The sequence below is a fragment of the Pelmatolapia mariae genome, linkage group LG7, assembly GCF_036321145.2.
Source record: "Pelmatolapia mariae isolate MD_Pm_ZW linkage group LG7, Pm_UMD_F_2, whole genome shotgun sequence".
Classification (NCBI taxonomy): domain Eukaryota; kingdom Metazoa; phylum Chordata; class Actinopteri; order Cichliformes; family Cichlidae; genus Pelmatolapia; species Pelmatolapia mariae.
Window position 1 is genome coordinate 38,376,370 of NC_086233.1, and position 21,077 is coordinate 38,397,446.

The following is a 21,077-nucleotide window of genomic DNA, read 5'->3' on the forward strand; positions in this document are numbered from 1 at the left end:
GTGGCTTTAGCACTGCATGCTCTAGGTGTGGAAAAGAGGGATATTTTGTACGTGACTGTAAGAAGAAACAAAGAAGCAGTTCAGACTAGGAAGAACATAATAATCCCTCATCAAGTAAAAGATTAGAGATCAAAGTTTAAAAAGGGCTGGATACAGACCCAACTGAATACATATAAATACAAGAGGAATAAAGTGGAATAAACAAAATGCTAAATTAAATTAGAGCTTATCTCTAATGTATTCACACTAATAATACGAAGGATAACAACCTGTAAATTGGTATTAACAATGAAACAAAATTGGGTAGACAACCATGCCCAGAATGAATAGAATGAATGAAAGCAGATAATTCACACGAAAACATATTAAATAAAATAGAGAGATGCATAAGGTATGTTAAGGCTGTGTCATTGTTCAACCAAGGAAAAGGGAAATGTCTCCAGCTTGGGAGGGGGTGAAACTGCAGATCACCCCCAGCCCTGGATGGATACATAATAAAATATAAAATAATAAACTATTGTATATTAGTAGTATAGTAGTATATTGTAATATACTAATAAAATATTGTAATATACTATTGCTGTTATAAAAAAGGAAAAACAATACAATAATAACATTAATAATGACATACTATTAATAAGAAGAGGCACCTCAGTCAGTTATGATGTGAAGTGGATAACTGTTAAAAGTAGTCTGATTCAAGCTTAAGGTTTGCTCAAACTCAGTACAATGATATATGAGATGAAGAAAATAAGGAAAATACCTAAACTAATCAGGTGCATAGAGACACTTGACCTGATTGAAAACCTGTCATCCTAGATGAGACATTGTTGAGATATAGAGCACTCCTATACTAACAACTAATAAGCCAAACCCTGTATACAACAGCTAAAGCTACAGGTTTGAGAAGCTGAATTAAATATGTGGACACTACCAAGCTAATGAGCAAGTTACACACTTTTTATTTTTTATTTTTTATTTTTATTTGTTTTTTAGAGCAGAAGCTGCATGATATTAAAAGCTCACATATACAGTTGCCTGTGAGCTCAGTTTTTTTCCTCACACTTCTGCTTTGTTTCTGGCAGCAGCTTTTTTCTTTTTGTGTTCTGACTCATGTGTGTAAAGCGTTCATGCCATTAGCAACTTGTTTTTTGTTTTTGTTTATTTGTTTTGTTGGTTTAAAAAACAAATTTGTCATCATACTTGTGGATCACAGTGACACATAATGATTAGGCACATGATTTACTAATGCCTAGTTTTAGAGCTGTGAGCTATGAGCTGTAAGCAATGCAAAGTTTTTTTCCCAACTTAAAAGTTTGACATATGTAAGATGTGTGAGATGTATGAATTCTTTTAAAAAATAGAAATTGCCTAAAATGCCTTAGGAAAAAATGTAGTGCTGCATCTACAAAGAGAAACAGAAGAAGAAGCATTCAGTAACTTGAAAATACCCTTTCTACTTCTATGTAGAGGAGCAGGTTACATTAAAGCAATTTTAACAAAGGCATTTGGAGAAAAAACAACGCCCGCTTGCATTTTACTCTGTTGGAAATTAGACTCTGTTGCGTCAGGCCTGCCCACGTGTGTGCAAGCCTGTGCAGCCGCAGCAGAGGCAGTAAAAAAGTCAGCTGACATTGTTTTAGGGCACACTTTAATCATCAAAGTACCCCACGCAGTGACTTCAATTTTAATCTAAGCTAATTTGTCTTACCTCACACATGCGAGACAACTCTCAAATGTTGGAATCTTATTGTCGCAATCACAGATTAGAATCGAGAAATGTTGTCAGTTGAACCCGAGTGCACTTCTGGCCTCACCCGAAGAAGGTCATTCACACTGCTGTATGCAAAAATTAGATGAGGAGACAAAGCCACGTGGTAACATTTACAGCACACCACAAGCTGGTTTCACTGACGTTTTTGTAGACGGCTCAGCATCTAAAAGTAGCCGTCGGCTATGCAGTGACCACAGCAGACAGAGTTGTAGAAGCGAAACCATTGACATCCTCACACACGCAGGCCAAGATATAAATATATACACTGACAGTCAGTATGTTTTTTCAGCTGTGCACCACTTTGCAAAAATTTGGCAGAACAGAGGAATGATTACATCTACTGGACACCCAGTACAACATGGAGATCTTCTAAAGACACTATTAGAAGTAATTACATTGCCAAAACAGTTAGCATTATGTAAATGTGCTGCACATCAGAAAGATAAATCAGAAATAACTAAAGGCAATAACTTTGCAGATCAAGCAGCAAAGTTAGCCACACAACAAACTGTAGACACATTAATGTCTACATCCACAGTGCAAATACCACTTGATGTACTTAAAGATGAACAAAAAGCAGCGCCAACCACAGAACAGAAGAAATGGTTAAAGTGTGGAGCACTACTAGAAAATGATCTGATGACTTGTGAAGGTAAACCAATACTTCCTAAGTCCCTGCGCAGAACAGCAGCATTAGTGACACATGGGGTGACCCATGTGTCCTCAGGGGGATAGTCCAGGTCATTAATACACACTTTTATACTCTAAATTTTGAAACTTCAGCAAAAGAATTTGTGAGGACATGCATGATCTGTCAGAAACACAATTCACAAGGCAATCTGAGGACAAAGAGAGGACCTTTCCCCACACCACCTCATCCATTTCACACCATTCACATGGACTTTATTGAATTAAGTGAAAGTCAAGGCTCAAAATACGCTCTAGTGATTATAGACATATTCTCAAAATGGCCAGAGATTTATCCTCCAGAGGAAAAATTTTGAGTTTACCCCACTTAGAGGGCCAATACCAAGTGTTATTGACAACACCCACAGCCTGTAAAATTGCAGAGAGACCCTCCTGGATACATCAGAGCCACTGCAAAAAGGTTGAGGTCCCGGGAAGCCCTGACACCAAGGAGGAAGTACCTACGCTTGGTTGTTTCGGGGGTGAGGGTGGCAAGTGCTGATTGGGCCCCCGTGGGGTAAGCCCGCACTCCAATCTCCATCTGATCAACTTTAGGGCAGCCAGGTGTAGGTGTGATGGACCTATGTGCAACCATGGGAAGGGGAACCCTCCTGGTTACCTTGACTACAAAGCTCACCCTTGCAGGACCCCAGCTGATGCCAACAGCAGCTGAGCCACGAGGCAGACAGAGAAGATGGACGTACGACAACCTCCACCTAATGGACATGACACAAGATCACATCCATCCTTGGATGAAAAATGCCTGATACAGATATGTGTTTAACAGGTCCACAGAGAAAGACTGTTACGTCTGCTCGCACATGCCGAGCATATTAACACACCCAGCCACACCCTGGAACATGTGCACTAATTCTGATCTCCGATCACACCTTAAGAATGACTTTTGTAAAGTGCACAACAACAACAACAACAACAACAACATCGTCATCTTCATCCAGGAAGAAACGCTCAACTTCAACAGTCAGACCACATGACTCAATCTGGGGAACCGACGTACCTGAAGAATTCAAACTCTGGACAACTGGACAAAAGGTACTCAACTCACTCTTCCTGTGGGCAGGAGTTGGAAAACATGCTCTCAGAAGTGAGACACTGGACTATAGATTCGGCTTGTTTCTCAAAGCATCCTGTAAGGTCAACGAGGGACAAAATCAAGAAATAGACGCTCTCAGAATTGCTGTAATGCAACATCGTGTAGCACTGCACATGATCCTGGCTGAGAAAGGAGGATTGTGTGTCTTATTCAACACAACATGCTGCACTTACATACCAGATAATGTACATTCTTTAAACATGGCTTCAGATGCTATAGAGACTGTTGACTGTTTCCCTGGTTTTATTTTGTTTTCTTTATTTGAGTTATTCCTTGTTTGAAAGCTGTAATCTCACAGATGATGAGTTTGTCACTCACAGCATATGCAGATGTACCGAAACCAATGAAGATCATGAAGACTTCTTTTCCTATTCCTAAGGTGAAGATGAAGTGTAACTAATGATGTAGTAACTGACAATGTGAAAGACAAGTAGTTACTAACTGATGAATTGTACATTTCATTTCTCTGATAAACAGGAGGGAATGTTAAAAGATTATTGAACATAATGTGATCAGATACATGAAATATATTCTTTTATTTATCACTAAGCAGATGTCTATGTGACTCTTGACATGTACCTTTTCTGTGATAAACAACTTACAGCTTCCTCTTTCTGTTCTAGAACATACAGATTTAGAAAAGGGAAATACCCGCTGCTCTGAGAATTACTCTGTTATCTTTGTACACACACACACACACACACACACACACACACACACACACACTTGTATAAATAAAGCACGCAGACAGTGATGAGACGCAGGTCATGCGTTCCATGGCTGCCCTCGCGAGTGAAAGAAACCTGCAGTGTTTGTGTTTTCTAACTCAGGGGTCTTGGCTGAAGAACGACGGGGTGATTTAAAGAAATCCCCTGTCAAAAAGTATTCCCAAGTATTTGAAAAAAAGATGTGCAGATGGATGTTCATGTGAGAATGAGCTACCGATAAATCTAATTGAAGTGAAATTGCATAAAATGAATGAAACATGAAGTGAAGTGCATCCATATGTAACTGAATGCTCAAATGGTAATTATTAAGAAGTCATGTTAAACGACAACATAGAAAAGAAGAAAATGTAATGAAGTGATTTTAAAGTTTCAACTTTGTTTCAAATCATGTATGTATAAAAGTAAGAGAGAGGATGACAGGATGTAGCTGGACATCGGGTGATAGATGTGAATAACGGTGACTAGACATCACAATGGGTTGTTCGGAATAGATAAGTGGTTCTTCCCTTTGTCTCCTGTGAGATGAGCAGTTCAGAAGATTTGATCTAAGAAGTTCATATTTAGAAATTCCAGGAGAGACACCAGAGGGATCAACCAGTGCTTGATAATTGTTGCACACACAAGACACTTGATCCAAACTATAACTTACCCTGTCATGATGCTGTAGATACATACAAATAAAAACTGTCCCATTGTTCTACTAGAATCTGTGTTTTGCTGCTCAGTCTTCCCAGCATTTTCCCACATGCCACATTTTCAGTCATTCTCTCCCTCCACACATTAAGGGTTGAGATTCTTTCCACAGTGTTAAAATAAGACGAACACAGGTCACAAGCCCAGTGTTTGACACTCTGAAGCCTACTTTATCTAGATGTGGCACCTCACCCCTGTCCCCCAGTAGGCACAATCTTGGTGATTTCTGTAATTTACATTTGTCCCAGCTCTCCATGTATTTTAAAACAATTTCCCATATTGGGAAGACCACTGGACATTCCCAAAAAGCATCCAACAGAGTACCTTTTTGCTTCTTGGCATTTCCAACACGTCATCTTTACTCATGCACATTTTATTCGTCATTTTATTGTGTCATTCGTTGGTATGTAATAGTACCTGGTGAGAATTTTATATCGGATAAATTTACCTCTAGCTTCCCTAATTTAAAGCCCATTTTCAGAAATAATTGAATTCCATGCTCCCTCATCAAGAGTACAATCCAGATTTCTTTCTCAAATACTTTTAAGTCTTTTACGTGTATTGTTTTTAACCCAATGACCTAAATTACACCATTTTGACACCTTCGTAAGTTAAAACACAGCAACTGCAAACTTAATTTAACTTAATTTGAAAGAAAACACACTTGTCTTGGCTAAATTAGAAAAGATAGCCATGGCCATTATAAGAAAAACATTGAAAACAAATGTGTCCCATCTGAATGCAATTTGGCTCAATATGGAACCTCATTTACTTCTACATTGTGTAAAAGAAATGTTCTGCACTTGGGTTGAGGAGATTCCAGTCAACTGAGGTGTGTTTTACTCCAACTTCAGTTGATAATCTTCACTATGGTAGCTGCTATAGGACAAATATGTCTTAGTTAACTAAGAGAGACCAAAATATTACATTTACACTTTAGCTTATAAGGCTGTTTAATGTGTTTCTGCTGCTGTCTGGACCAGCTCTAGATCCAACAGCCATCCCTATCTCTGGATGGCTGTCAGTCCACTGTTTACCTCAGCTGTTAATGTGGGGTAAAAAGCATCCACCCTAATTTACTTTGAAAAAGGCTTTAAAACTGTGTGAAAGGAGTCCGACAGTCAGAGAGTCAGACAAGCTCAATTCGGCTGAGGTGAGTTGTTGAGGATATGCTGAACTGTTGGTAACGCTGCTGTTAGCTCCTGTTAACCAGCGTCAGTGAAACTGTCTTTGAAGCTAATGTAACTTTGTTGGACTCTGATGCTTGAAAATGTAAGAATCAAAGCTTTTAGAATCAAAGTCCCAGAAAGTTGGTTCTGTTCATCTGGATGTAGCGTTTTCAGTAGGAGAAACATTTTCATCACTCATCCAAATGACTTCTTCAGTCTCAGCTGACTGCAGGTTTCCCCAATCTTATAAACAGTACATTTGCATAATGATTACATCTCATCATTGAAAGAGTGTCCACTGGCCTGTAGGTGTAAATAGACTTTAGAGTCCTGGCCTGACGAGTTAGCTCTTCTGTGGTGTGTGTGTGTGTGTGTGTGTGTGCGTGTGTGCGTGCGTGCGTGTGTGTGTGCGTGTGTGTGTGCGTGTGTGTGTGTGTGTGCACGCGTGCGCGTGTGTGTGTGTGTGCGTGCGTGTGTGTGTGTGTGCACGCGTGCGCGTGTGTGTGTGTGTGCATTACCCAATGCCAGAAAGCAGTCTGAAGAAGAGAAAGAAGCTGTAACCCTGAGCGAAGGAAGACATAAATGCGAAGATACAGTTTATAGATAATGCCAGAATCAGACATTGCCGACGGCCAACTTTGTCTGCCAGTCCTCCCCACAGAAATGCTCCCACCATCATGCTCAGGAAAACGATGAGACCTGCACAAAGAAGAAGTAATAGAGGATGCCATATCAAATTATTTAATACTAAGGATATGTTGCAAAACCTCAATATACTCAAAATCAAAACCGCATCTGATTAGTTTCATCTCTGTTACCCTGGTGTTTCTACTCCTCCCTGATTGCCTTTTGTGTCTGTGTATATCTAAAGCCTCAGTTTGTCGTTTGCTTGTGTCTTCACTGTGTATTCTGGCTGTTTGTTCCCAACTTATTTATTTAACTTTCTCTTAAATTTGGTTTTGTTTTCTTTCCCATGGATTTATACCAGCCTAAATAAACGGATCACGTTTTTGCTTTTTCCTCACTTCATCACACTCTACCATGACACACCTATTATCAAACATGCTCTGCAGAAATATATGAAATCAAATTCCTTCTTTACCTTGTTTGGTATGGACTTTCATGAGCAGATTGCTTTAGCCTTAGGCAAGCATTTAACATTGATTGGTGCCAGAGATTGGCATGCTGACAATATTTTAAACCAGTGTACAGATGGCCATGCAACACGGGATAACTGTGACTCATCATACTGGTCTCCAGTATTTTACACCACGTGTAAAATATCTGTTTCACAAAGGTCCAGGGACACCTGGGCAGCACCCATATGCTTTTTTCAAGGTCAGTACAAAAAGAATTGGTGTGTCACTCTACTGATTCAGAACACGAACACAGACAACCACGTTTAAAAATATCGGTTTCGATCAAACCTTGGCAATTCAATTCAGTTTTATTTATAAAACACTAAATCACAACAGCAGTCGCCTTAATGTGCTTTATATCGGAAGGTAAGCAGCCTACATTAATAAATAGAAAACTTAAATATCAGACATCAGGGAAAAAAGAAGAACTCTCTTTTAACAGGAAGAAACCTCTGGCAGAACCAGGCTCAGGCAGCAGCCATATCAAGGGCGTAGATTTGGCATGGACGGAAGGGACATGTCCCCACCAATATCCAGGGATTATTGAATCGCCGGATATTGAATTGTAATTTTAATTGTTTTAAAAGCATGTAGAATAGCATATGTAGGCAAGTATATTTGTCCCCTTTTATCAAGAAGCAAAGACAAAAAGGAAAAAGAAAAGAAACAGGGCAGGGTTCGGTGGTTGAATCATCCGTCCCCACCAATGCCAAAACCAAATCTACGCCCTTGAGCCATATGCTGTGACCTGTTGGGGATAAGGATGGGAACTGATAAGAATTTAGCAATTCCGATTCCATTATCTATATCACTTGTTGATTCAAGCCTTTATTGATTGTCATTCTCATCAATGAGAGTTACCACCATCACTAAGCAGCATCTCATTACATTACATTTGTGTAAATTGACTGCATACTGCGTTGTCAAATGTTTGTGTGTGTTGGAGGCATTTCTCCTCTTTTGTTGAGATTGCTGTTAAGGTTATTACTCAAAAAAAAAGTAAATTATTACATATATTACACGAATACCTTTCTTAAACAAAGTGCAGTACTTTACTTGACTACTAAATTCACTGCGGAGAGATTAACTGACCTACAAACAACTACAGACATGAATAACTTATTCTTCCTATTTACATCAGTTCACACAAACTACGATTTTATTACTTTTTAGATTTTAAACTGATAGAAACTAACAAACATCACAAGCGAAAACCTGATTCACATGGTGACTTTTCCTCAGAAAAATACCGTTTTCATCTCGAGTCACTTGGCTCAACAGTTACCAGAGGTAAAAAGAAAGCCTCACTTACAGCCCAGACATTTTTTGTTCACTAACGACTTCTTGTATCTAATATATTATCTCCCCCTGCAGGTAATGCAATTTCTGCACGCAGTAATGCAACTTCTGCATGCGTATTCATTTCACATTTTAAGGAGGCAAAGCGTGAAGTGGACTTGGTGGACTGGCGTGTCTATTACACGTTTAGCCGTGCTACTGGGGTGAAAAATTGCATCAGTAGCTGAAAGGGTCACAGCAGAGGGAGCTACATGAGATTTCTCATCAATGCCAAATTATCTTGGTATGATACCTGGATATAGTGTTGACTACTGCAAAGTCATTTTCAGGTTTTTCTCATCAGTGATATAATAACTAACACCTTCCGGTACATCTTAATCTGTTGCCACTGAAACATTTCAATATATATATATAAAAAAAAATCTATTGTGGTGCCCATTTATCACATCAACATCTTATTGTGATAAGGCAAACAGACTTACTGTGTTCATGTGCCTGGGTTGACAGCAAGAAAAAACTACCAGCTAAAAGCTGCAAGCAAAAAGGAAAAAGAATATTCTCCAGCTTAAGTAATAATACTTTTGGTTAAGCATTAGAAAAAAAATCACTTCTGATGTTATGACACCTTGGCATTGTTTAAGGCACACTGTTGAAGTAGTACAAGCATCTAAGAACCTGAGTATAAAATGACTCCTATATAAAAAAGCTAGCAAATACACTTAATCGATCTGGAATATACTCCAGATCTTTTATTTTCTACATTTTTGATAATATAAAGGGAACAGGCCTCATCTGGGTATAAATCCCTGAGATGTGGAACTATTTATGAAAATTAATGTAGCTCCCTAAACAGTTAATGAAATGCTTTTCTTAAACCCCTTGAGTTAAAGTCCTCACTTCAATTACATATTACTCTTTTGATTTAAAAGCCACTATACAAAACTGCATCATTGTCCAAATACTGCTGGACAAGCACTGCTTACTTTGACAGAACAACACAGATGTAGTGCACCTGTGGGTAGAGTGGGTCATCTACCAGTTGGAAAATTGGAGGATTCATCCTTTCCTGTCAATGTGTCAAAGTATTCAAGATACTGAATCCCCAGTTGTCCCTGATACATTAACTGGTGAGTTGGGTGTGTGTGTGAAGGTAGATAAAGGCAGTGTATGAAAGTGTGAAGTACTTTGAGTGCTCAAATTGAGAAGGAAGGAACCTCGGATTGTGCTTATTCTAAACAACAATCACTACAGCTAATGCTTACCCAGCATTCCTTTCTCTGCATTGGACAGACACAGGTCCTTTTCTGCAGACGGTAGAACAAATGCAACCACAAAACATTCAACTCCATCAGCCATTAGAGCCAGGCCCAGCACTATGAAGAGCATCCACTGGAATTTCCCATGACCACATTCTTCCATGATGTACTCATACTGCTCAGATAACTCCTCTAGATCAGATGCTGCACTGCTACCTGTTTGAGGTTTAGCCCTGGAAGAAGCCATGAAGACAAAAGAAAATGTGAATCTTTGATTACACTGAAAACCAGATCTGATTACACTGTCCTGAATATACAATAATACTGTATACTTTATTGATCCCTGTGAGGAAATTACTCTCTCTGCAGAGGGCGCCCACAAATCAGGCGCCCGGGGAGCAGTGTGTATGGACGCTACCTTGCTCAGGGGTACTTCAGGGTAGCCATTCAGTGGATTCAAACCCCCTACCTTCTGATCATGGGGTGACCACGGTACTTATTGTGCTATCCCTGCCCGATATCTGGTTATTATTGCTGTCACTTTCAGATATGCTATCATGGAAATTATTAGGTTTTGTGCCCAATTTTTGAGTTTTTATTTTTGCATTCCCGTATTTACAGTGTTTTGACTTTTTTTTCTTATTTAAGCTTAACCCTTTCATGCATAGTGGTCACTACAGTGGACAGCTATTCAAAGGCTGTTTTCTTGTACTTGTGTCAGTGTTGATGGTATACTTACACATAAACCACTACACTGGACACTGATGTGTCACTCCATACCCTGCCACCCACTGGTCGTTTAATGTTACTATAGATGTATGACGTGTTTCATTGTAATTATTGTTATTTAACCCTGTCATGCATGAATTATAAGAACCTCAATCAGGATTTTTTTCTTAAGTACTTTATTCACCTTTTCATGCCTAAAGATGGATAAAAATACTACTAAAAATCCTAATTGAGGCTGTCATAATTCATGCATGAAAGGGTTAAGTAACGTTTAGTTTTTGGGGGGTTTTGCTGATTTTAATGATATACTATTTATTATTACAGATAAACTTAAATAGCAGTATATTCCCTCTGCAACATTACAGAAATATGCACAATAATGAATCAATAATTATAATCCAGTATTATATATGATTCTGCATTTTAGTTCAGACACTTTCGGTATATTTTGATACTAAAAAATGTACACTAATATTTAAACTTTAGTCTGTAAAACAATTATTAAATATAAAACAAAGTTTAAACTCCAGTGCAGTGGCCCTTTTTATTTAGTTTCTGTGATATGGCACAAACTTGTACATGCATTTATGACTGATCCATTTTTCAGATTTCCTGAGACCCCTCACCACCAGCTACCACTCTACAGTGAGAGTGCCCTTTCTGGCACATTTACACAGAAACATTAAATATGCAGTGCCTCACCATGCAGCTCTCTGTGCAGCCTTTGTGTCATCAGGATGTGGAATCCCTTGATATTCTCCTTCATACATCTGATCCTCTTCATCATGTCCTTCAGTCACATCACTTGCTGCATCGTCTTCCTGAAGAGGGTAGTCTCCTTGGTTGTATATGTTGTTCTGGTAGTGGTCAGCCATCTTGGCCTACTAGACCAGCTTTTCTAACTGTTAATATAACTGTAAATAAAAGGTTTTGTTTGGCTTGTTAATTATGTCAGTTCTGAATTTTAGGGGAAAATATAGTTGTCATAAAATAGCAGTTGGAGTTCTTAGTTAATCATACTGACTTACTACCCTTAAAAACTACTTTCAGGGTCATTAGTCACTTTATTCCACTTACTGGTTTTTAAACTTAATAGCAAATAAAGGTCTATTAATGACATCACACCATCAGTCTGTATGCTTTGCAGTGCAGCCTATTCAGGTGTGACTGTCCCAATAAAACAAAACTTGTCTGTTTCATCATTAACTTCTGCTCCATGTTGTGCTTCTTATGGTGCTGTTAGTGGTAATTCCAAATTCCTGTAAAGTCTTCTCTTCAAAGTTCACTCCTGAAAACAATAAAATTGGTTAGTTTATTGTACACTGTGACACTTGGAACACAGAAGACCTTAACTACCAAAATATGCTTTTTTTAAACGTATTTATTTTTTCTGCTGATTATGGTGGTGGTGATAGTGGTGATGATGGAGGTGGTTACTGCTGATGAGCACTCTGCATCCTATGCTTGTTTTACTCCGCTTGTTTGTTTGTTTGTTTGTTTGTTTGTTTGTTTTAAAAACTACCACTAGTGTTATGGTCCTGGATCCATTTGATCCAGAGTTTCTAGAATTTTGTGACTCTCTCAGTGTTCTGTGGTCTTGTGTCAATTCTCCCGTATTAAGTTCATTTGTATGACTGTGTTTCCGCAAAACACAGGAGAGTAAAGCCCTTTTTCAATTAGGACCTACTTGGATCGGCTCGAGGCGGCACGACTCAGCTTCTCCTTTACATTCGAGTACCACCTAATGTGCATGGAGTTGTTATAGCAACGTGGCTGAACATCTTGTGATGGGACATAAACACTACAACAAAGGTGGACGTTGAGCTGATGGTATACCAGCTGCTCAGTCTGTAGCTTTTCATCAGACGGGGACCATGGTGTTGTTTCTGTGCAGCCGTTTACTTCATTGCCAGGTTTCAAAATAGCGTTTTTGATTTTCATAAAGAAAATGCACTCATAACTCATCAACTGACCACACTGACTAGCCAATCGATGGCATATAGTCTGTTGATGTCACATTTTCAGATCATTGGAACCCCAGCCAGTAGCTGCTAAAAAAGTACCCGGTACTTTTGACCTAATGGAAAACCCCAAAAACCTCATCGATCTGTGCCGAGCTGACCTGAGTAGGTACGAATGGAAAAGGGCTATAAAACTCTGGTCCTTTTGAATGCATACATGCAAGGATTTTATATAGAGCCACTGCCCTCACCCCACTTGTTAGCTCATACTGTTAACAGGACCAGGTTGTGGTACCGGGACCAGGTTAACAGCATGCTCCTGACTTCCTGTTGCCACCCAGTTGTGCTTTGTATGTGCTCTGTGATCCACATGAGGATGACATCAACAACTTAACAAACTACATCACTGATTATATAAATTTCTCTGAGTATACAATTATCCCAATCAGGACTCTATGCTATTTTCTCAGCAACAGACCCTGGATCACCAGTGACCTGGAGGTCCTAGTGAATGAAAAGAAAGGAATCTTTAGCTCTGGGATCAAGGATATGTTGAGAAGGATACAGTGTGAAGCCGGAGCTGAGTAGGCGTGAAGATACCTACAGAGAAAGGCTGGACACCAAACGCTAGCTGCCCCAGAAAGTGAATTCTTTTAGTATTTTCAGTGGGAGAAACGTTTCATCGTCATCCAAGTGAATTCTTCAGTCTCAGCTGACTGCAGGTTTACCCAACCTTATAAACAGTACTTTTGCATAATGATGAAAACTAGCACCACTGACTAACAATGGGCCATGAGGTCAGTTTCATGATCATTAATATGCAATTTGTCATGACCATTGATCAACAACCACTGACCAAAGCTCATTGATCAATGGCCACGAGTATCATTCACAGAAAGTTGGGGAATGGCTGCAATCACAGCATCATAAGATGGTGAAAGATGTACCCTTAGGCCCCCTCCTTGATTTTCATGTAAATGGCCTCCTTTACTCCCCGCTCAAACCAGTGTTCCTCCCCGTCCAGGATGTGTACAGTCCTGGAGTCCTGGCGGGACAAGTTAGCTCGTTTGTGTTGTGTCATCCGCTTAGCCAGGGATTGTTTGGTTTCTCCGATGTATGAAGCATGGCAATCCTCCTCTGGGCACTTTACAGAGTACACTACATTACTCTATCTGTGTGGGGCGATCCGATCCTTGGGGTGGATGGGTTTTTGGCCCAGCATCTTTTGGGGTCTGAAAACTACAGAGACACGAAGTATTTAGAGAAAATGCATCTCAAGTGTTCCAATACTCCTGACACATAAGGAATCACTGAAGGTTTTAGTCTAGGCAGCAGTTGTCCTTCCTCCTCCTGGATCACCTGCAGTCAGCTGAGACTTAAGAAGTCACTTGCATGAGTGATGAAACGATTCTCCCACTGAAAAATGTCCAGATAAACAGAATAGACTTACCTGGATGATTGAGCATGTATCAAGATGTTAGATAGAAAGCACTTAAAGAGAAAGAGCATAGGGGGGGAAAGTGCTTGTGCAAATGGGTGGGAATGGGTGAATGAGGCAAGAGGCAATGAGTTGCTTTAAGTGCTCAGATAGAGTATAAAAACCAGTCCATTTACCATTTACCAAACCAGAGTTTCCCTCATCTCCAGTTTAACAGACTCAGAGTTGTTAGCAAAATCTACTTCCTGGAGTAGGGCCATGGGCATTACTCTGTGTGATTCAGCAAAATGCTGCAAAAACAGTGCTTTGCAGTACAAATGGATAATGACTCAAAGCTTACTGCAATTGCAACCCAAGAATTTCTCAAGGGAAAGAAATTATATATTCTTCAGTGGCCAACTGTTTTGAACCCAGTAGAGCATGTTTTTCAGTTTTTAACAAAACTAAATACAAGAAGACCCACAAACAAGCAGCAGTCACTGACTTCAAGTAATCCTTTTCGTCCAAGTGTTTATATTTAAAATTTAATAACCCATGCCATTTTATCATATGGTGTGTACACACACACACGCACGCACACACACGTTCAGTGTGCACACTGTAGCTTTCCAAGGTCAGCAGAAAACCCAATGCGAGCCTCTAAAACACTCTACTTCCTGTAAACTGAGATCAGAGGATGAAAACACACACAATTCTCTTCCCCTCAGGGCAGTGGAGAGGCGTCTAACAATATAATATAGAAGCTATCCCTCTTACATGGCAAGCATCCTGTCATCATGACAACCAAAATAAAGATATAAACTGTTTAACTGTGATAAGAGACAAACATAGCTATGCTCAAACCTGTGATGACAGATGTGAGGAGAGGGAGCTGAAGAGGAAGCTTCAGCATCAAGCCTAGTCATTTACACCAGATTAATAATGCATCGCGTTTCTTTGTACAGCAGGAAGCCACTACACACACACACACAGAGAGAGAGAGAGAGAGAGAGAGAGAGAGAGAGAGAGAGAGAGAGAGAGAGAGAGGGCAAGAGAGAGAGAGAAAGATAGAAGCACAGACTGGGTAAAACACACTCTACTGATTCAAAACAGAGGAGGCTAGACTTTTTTTCCTTCTGACTTTCATTTTTATCTCAATTTTCAACTGTTACTGGTGTCCCACATCTCTATTATCACTAAAAGACAGGAGAAAAGTATTACATGTACAGTATTACTGCTTTTTTATGCAAATAAGCATCATTATATATGTGTATAAGTTTAACTTTGAATCTGTGTATGTTGCATGCAGATGATGTACATAGGCAGTTGTATGCAAAAAAAACTGCATAAAGTTAATTGAAAGTAAAGCACAGAGAGAAATATTTATTTAAATTTTTAAAAGAAATGGAAACATTGTTTTGTTTTTTGTTTTTGTAGATTTCAAAATAACTGAACAAGGCTGTCACAAATTAAATATTTATTGAATATGTTATTACAACTTCGCAAAATTGATTGCAAATTTTTAATAAGCTATTCACTAAACTTGTTTTAATGCAAAACAGAATTCTAGCTGGATATTATTATTATTATTATTATTATTATTATTATTATTATTATGGGGTTTTTTTTACATCATAAGTCCCAGAGTGTCTACTTCTATATGCTTCTCCTTTAAGGGTCGGACTTTTTTTTTTCTCTCATTATAAAACTTCCTACTACCTACTACCTCTCGCCCCTGCAGGCAGTCTTTATCCTTCAAGCTCAGGTCCTCAGCCAGAGACCTGACAACTTGAGGGTCCTGCGGGGTATCTTAGCTGTTCCTAGGACTGTGCTCTTTTGGACAGAGATCTCGGATGTTGTTCCTGTGATCTGCTGGAGCCACTCGCCTAGCTTGGGAGTGACTGCACCTAGTGCTCCGATTACCACTGGGACCACTGTTACCTTCACCCTCCACATCTTCTCAAGCTCCTCTCTGAGCCCTTGGTACTTCTCTAGCTTCTCGTGTTCCTTCTTCCTGATGTTGCTGTCATTTGGTTCGCTACATCTATCACTATGGCCAACTTCTTCCATTTGTCTACCACCACTATATCCGGTTGGTTAGCCATCACCATTTTGGAAGTCCCACAGGATCTTAGCTCAGCCATTCTTCACCATTAGTGAAGAATGGCTTCTCCCATTTAGACCTCGTGACTTCCAGGTCATACTCGGCACAGATGTTTCTGTACTGTATGTATGTATGTATATGTGTGTGTGTGTATATATATATATATATATATATATATACACATATATAGTTTTGGTGAGTAAAATTCTAGTATCTTATTAGTTTCCTTGTTAGCACTAATTAGAGGGTATCTGTGTATGTGTGTTGCACCTGTATAGCTTATGTATAACCAATGCAAACCAAGCTTGAAAACAATAGTTGATAACTTTGTACTGACACTGAGCATTTAAAACAGTCAAAAGCCACAAGGTGGTGTCATGTCGTAGATGCACATATTTTACATACAAATTATGAAATAAATAGAGTGTTTGTGCTGCTCAGTCTGGAATTTGAAGGAGTACTGTAAGTGACTGTGTTTCAGTTTATCTGAAAAAAAAATAACTATACCAAGAAGAGGATAATTGTAATATTTCATATTAAATGCAATAAAAACATTTTTAAAAGATTGCTAAGGTATTTTTTAGTCCAAACCTCAGTTGAAAATGCCTATATTTGGAAATCTTACTTTTTAAAATGAACAAAATGTAAAGCTCTTCCAATCTAAGTCAATAACATAAAGAAACATTCAGAAAAATGACTTCTCTTACCAGGACAAAACGAGTTGAAGCTCCCAGTCACACATCAGATCTTTCTTTAAAATTCACTTGTAGCCTGAAAAAATCTAGTCTAGACTTTCTGCCCTAAAAATGTAAAGAGCATCAACATACACAGGCACGACTGAGGGATTAGGGCTGGGAGGGATTTACTAGCTGCCCCGTCTCCTCCTCCTTCCTCTCCTCTCACTGCAGCACTCCTCCCTGAAGCCTCCCGCCACATTCACAGTGGTACAGTCCACCTCTGTTGTACAATGCACACAAGAAGATGCCATTTATTCATCAAAAGGGGAGAGCAAGGGCTGGGGCGTGGGCTGGGGATGGGAAAAGGGAGGGCGTGGAGGGGGTATTGAAAGAGGCATATGGGTGGCCAGTGAAAAAGGAAATGGAGACAGGGAGGAGGAGGTGATGTGATAGTTGTGTTGACTTAGTGTGAGATGCTTGATAAGATGTTTTCTCTGTGATGATGTGAAAGTCCTGCAGCTTTACAACCATGAATCATAATTCATTTCTTTTTCTTTCTTTCTTTGCTTCCCTACTCGGCTACTAAAGCACTTCTATCATTATGCATTTAAGCATCATGATTAAGTAATGAAGGAAGCACAAGATTAAGGAGGACAAGGAAAAGAAAGAGACAGACATGCCCATTCTCTGACCCAGATCTAGATGAAACTATGGACAAATCATGAATGGATTTTATCAATAATACTGTCGGAAATCATGAAATGTACCACAAGGCAGTTGGATGTTCTGCATGCTTCTGTTATGTTGAGCCTAAAGACCATGAACATTGGTGCCCTGTTCGGGGAAGTCAGAGAGCTGTATTGTATTGCAACTATTTTTGCAGTTTTGTGATTTTCAGACAAATGTATTTATTCTGATGGCATTAACTTGGCCTCCAGCAACACTGTGAGGAATCTTGGAGTCATTGGTTGTTGTTGTTGTTTTTTTTACCAAGATATGTACTTCAATGTGCAAATATGCAGGTGCTTTCATGCATTTGTGCATTTCTCTAAAATTAGAAACATCCCGTCTCAGAGTGATCCTGAAAAACTAGTTCATGCATTTATTACTTCTACACTGGACTATTGTAGTTGTCCTAAAAACTGTGAAAAACCTTCATTTGTTCCAAAATGCTGGAGCGAGAGTACTGACAGGACAAAAAAGAGAGAGCATATTTCTCCTATACTGGTAAATTTTCTTTTTCATTAACGTTTATAGTTGTTGCAATATGGGCTCATTACGAGTGTTTCTTCCACTCCTCTTTTCTTGATTCACTTAGTGTTTATACACCACTCTGCATTTAATGATTAGTTATTATTAGTCTCTGGCTCTCTTCCACAGTGTGTCTTTTATATTGTATCCCTCCCCTCACCCTCAGCCATTTGCTGGATATAGCTGGTCTCCCTGAGTCTGGTTTTCCTGGAGGTTTCTTTGTGTTAACAGAGAGTTTTTCCCTCCTACTGTCATGAATGCTTGCTCATAAGGGGCCATCAATTTGATTTGAAGTCAGAACATCAAAAGTCAAAAGCAACATATGTTCACAAACAAGTATGTATTCAGGCAGTGGGGAACGTCCTTAATCCTGTGTAATGGTGATGACATGAATATAATTGTTGAGGCAGTCAACCACACTGGAGAAGCAGGAAGCACATAAAAATAAAAAATAAATAAATAAATAAATAAACAGTGGACTATAATATCATGCAAAAAAAAACAAAAAACTCCTGTCCAACACACCTAAACTGCTAAACTAAATAACATTTCATGGATCGAAGAACAATTTTAGTCAGTTATATCTGGTTGTGCCCAAAGAAATTATGGATGGATATTAGGGTGGTTTGCATAGCTCAAAGATTAAGCAGATGAGTAGTCTGAATACAGGTGTTTAAAAGTTAGATGCTGGTATCTTAGGCCGTAGTTTACCTGCCGTAATTAAGTTTTTTCAAATTTTCAAACTTTTCCAACGTCTCGTTCTGTGTATCTGTATGTCCCTGTCTCTGTACTGGAATATCATTAAAAAGTTGGTCAAAGCTGACTCGATCATACACATCTGTCTTCAACCCAGCTTCAGCAGACACAAAGCCAGATTACAAAATGTGATTTTGTCACACAACACATGATGTGATGTCAAAATTGATGTGCGACACAGGCAATATAGCAAGCATAATAGCCCCATTATGCTCTTCCTGAGGTGGAGGATTGTAGAGTTGGCAGCTTCAATACTAGCTGGTGGCTACCCAATTAGAATTTTAAATCTATGTTGCGAATCTTTGTGCTTTTGGATACACTGATCACTTATTTTTGATCAGATGAGTGTGATACAGCCTTTCTAAGTTTTACACACACATTTGCACTCTTATGGATGCATTGGGGGCAACTCAGCGTTCACAATCTTCACTCGAGATACTTCAGTATGTGGACTGGAGGACTATTGCATTTTTTTATGATACTAGGAATTACAGCCATTTTTATACAGTCCACTACTTTCTTAGCTTCAAAAGTAACTGGACAAGTTAAAGGTAAAGTAACAAGGTCTTTCCCTAAAACTTGTTAGAATACTTCGTGGTCATTCCATTTAAAATAAAATGCTTAAAGGCTTTCTTATTAAGTAGGACTGAAGAGCTAAAGTAAAACAGATTTTAATAAGAGCCTCAGTCAGTGACCCAGCAAATTACTTCATGAACTGGATCCAGAAGGATGGAATTTGCAAGATTGATCTTCCTGGTCTGGCACAGTACAGCAGATTTAATTGGATTAGATTGGCCTCGTCTACCAAACAGTGACTATTCACTTTTACAGCTTAAGCAGACTAAAGTAAATATTAATCAGCAAGAAAGGATGCTAATGTAAAGCTGACTGCTACGCCCCAACCTCTAACCAAGGACCTTTGCTGTGAGGGAATAGTGTTAGTGCCTGCAATGCCAATTTTATTTCCTGACATATCAAAATGTGTTGTAGTGCTGCACAGAGAATTAAGGAAAACGATAAAAAAGCAAAAACATCAATTAAAAACATCTTCAAGACACTAAAAACAAAAACAATCAACTATAATACAATAAAAAATAAGGTCATAACATCATACACATAGTAATAAAGTCAATATCTCAAAACAAAAAGTATAACTGTGTTTTAAGATGACTTTTAAAGATGGGCAACACAAGTTATTGTTGTGCAAAGGCAATTTATTTTTTGCCCCTTATAACTTAGGGGCAGCAATAGAGAACGCTTTGTACACTCTGAGGTTCTGCTTAGACTTCTGTATATGTACTGGTCAGATGACCTAAGAGCTTGGACAAGAGTGTCAGACTAAAGCAGCTCGAAGGTAAGGTGGGGCAAGAGCTGCTCAATATTACATGTTCTTGTCAAAAGACACTCAGTGAGACTTTGAACGAAAGTAAGACGGAAGACTGGCCAACTTCAATATAAAGTGCATTACAGTAATCCAGCCCAGACATCATAAAAGAGGATTCAACTTTGCCAGCCGCCTTAAATGAAAGAAGCTAGATTTAACTACTGCACTGTTTGGTCGAGCCAGGTTTTGCTTTGCTGCATGTTTAAAGTTTGAAGGGACCAAACCAGAACACAAACTGATATTAATAATGGCAATAACCAACGGCACTAAACTATAAAAAGCCTCTTTAAAAAGTTGAAGAGGAACAACATCATGGGGAGAACCTGAAGGCTCAATATGTTGAATTACATTCTATATGAACGCCGGATTCACAGGTTCAAACTGGTTAAAAATAACAGAGCAAGAGACAGAGACAGTTGGGTCAGAATCAGGAGCCTATATGAGAGCTATTGTGGCGGCAGCCTGATCAATAAAGTGCAAATATCAAACATCAAGCTTTAAAAAAGACAGACTGTGAGGCACTAAGAATGGAGTTGATAACTTGGATCAGAATCAGAGAGACTTTATTTATCCCCAAGGGGCAATTAGGATACAATAATGCTTGATAAGCTATCTCTTATAGCCTCTGTAACAGTGTTCAGATAGTGTTCCTCCCCTCACCCTCAACCCCCACTGCCCCTCCCTGACTCTGGTTCTACTGGGGGGTTCTTCCTGTTTCTTCCCAATCTCATCAAGCACTCACCCCTGTTCAGCACTCAGCCATGTGTGGTTAAAAAAAAAGGAAAGAAAGAAAGAAAATACATTTAATGGGAGCCCCCCAAAAAGTCTCTAAGGATAAAGGTTTTGATTCCCTAGCATCTAGCAAATAAATAAATAATTAATTAAATGTGTCATTAATTAGGTAACATTAGAAATAAATAAATATATTTTATTTAATGA

General features: G+C 39.0%; 1 protein-coding gene across 2 annotated transcripts in view; it reads right to left on the minus strand.

Moving 5' to 3' along the window:
- LOC134631068 (synaptic vesicle glycoprotein 2B-like) overlaps window positions 1–16,900 on the minus strand; it is a 44,416-nt gene extending 27,516 nt beyond the window's left edge. Inside the window, exons 1-5 of one of the 2 annotated variants that reach the window (XM_063479016.1) lie at window positions 16,778–16,900; window positions 11,666–11,876; window positions 11,291–11,502; window positions 9,866–10,092; window positions 6,684–6,864 (exon numbers count right to left, since the gene is read on the minus strand). In XM_063479016.1, the coding sequence (XP_063335086.1) occupies window positions 6,684–6,864; window positions 9,866–10,092; window positions 11,291–11,463 (581 nt within the window). In that variant the 5' untranslated portion in view covers window positions 11,464–11,502; window positions 11,666–11,876; window positions 16,778–16,900. Of the gene's footprint in view, window positions 1–6,683; window positions 6,865–9,865; window positions 10,093–11,290; window positions 11,877–13,496; window positions 13,548–16,777 lie in introns of those variants that run through there. The other variant, XM_063479017.1, reaches the window with a different exon arrangement.
- Window positions 16,901–21,077: the final 4,177 nt, after the last annotated feature.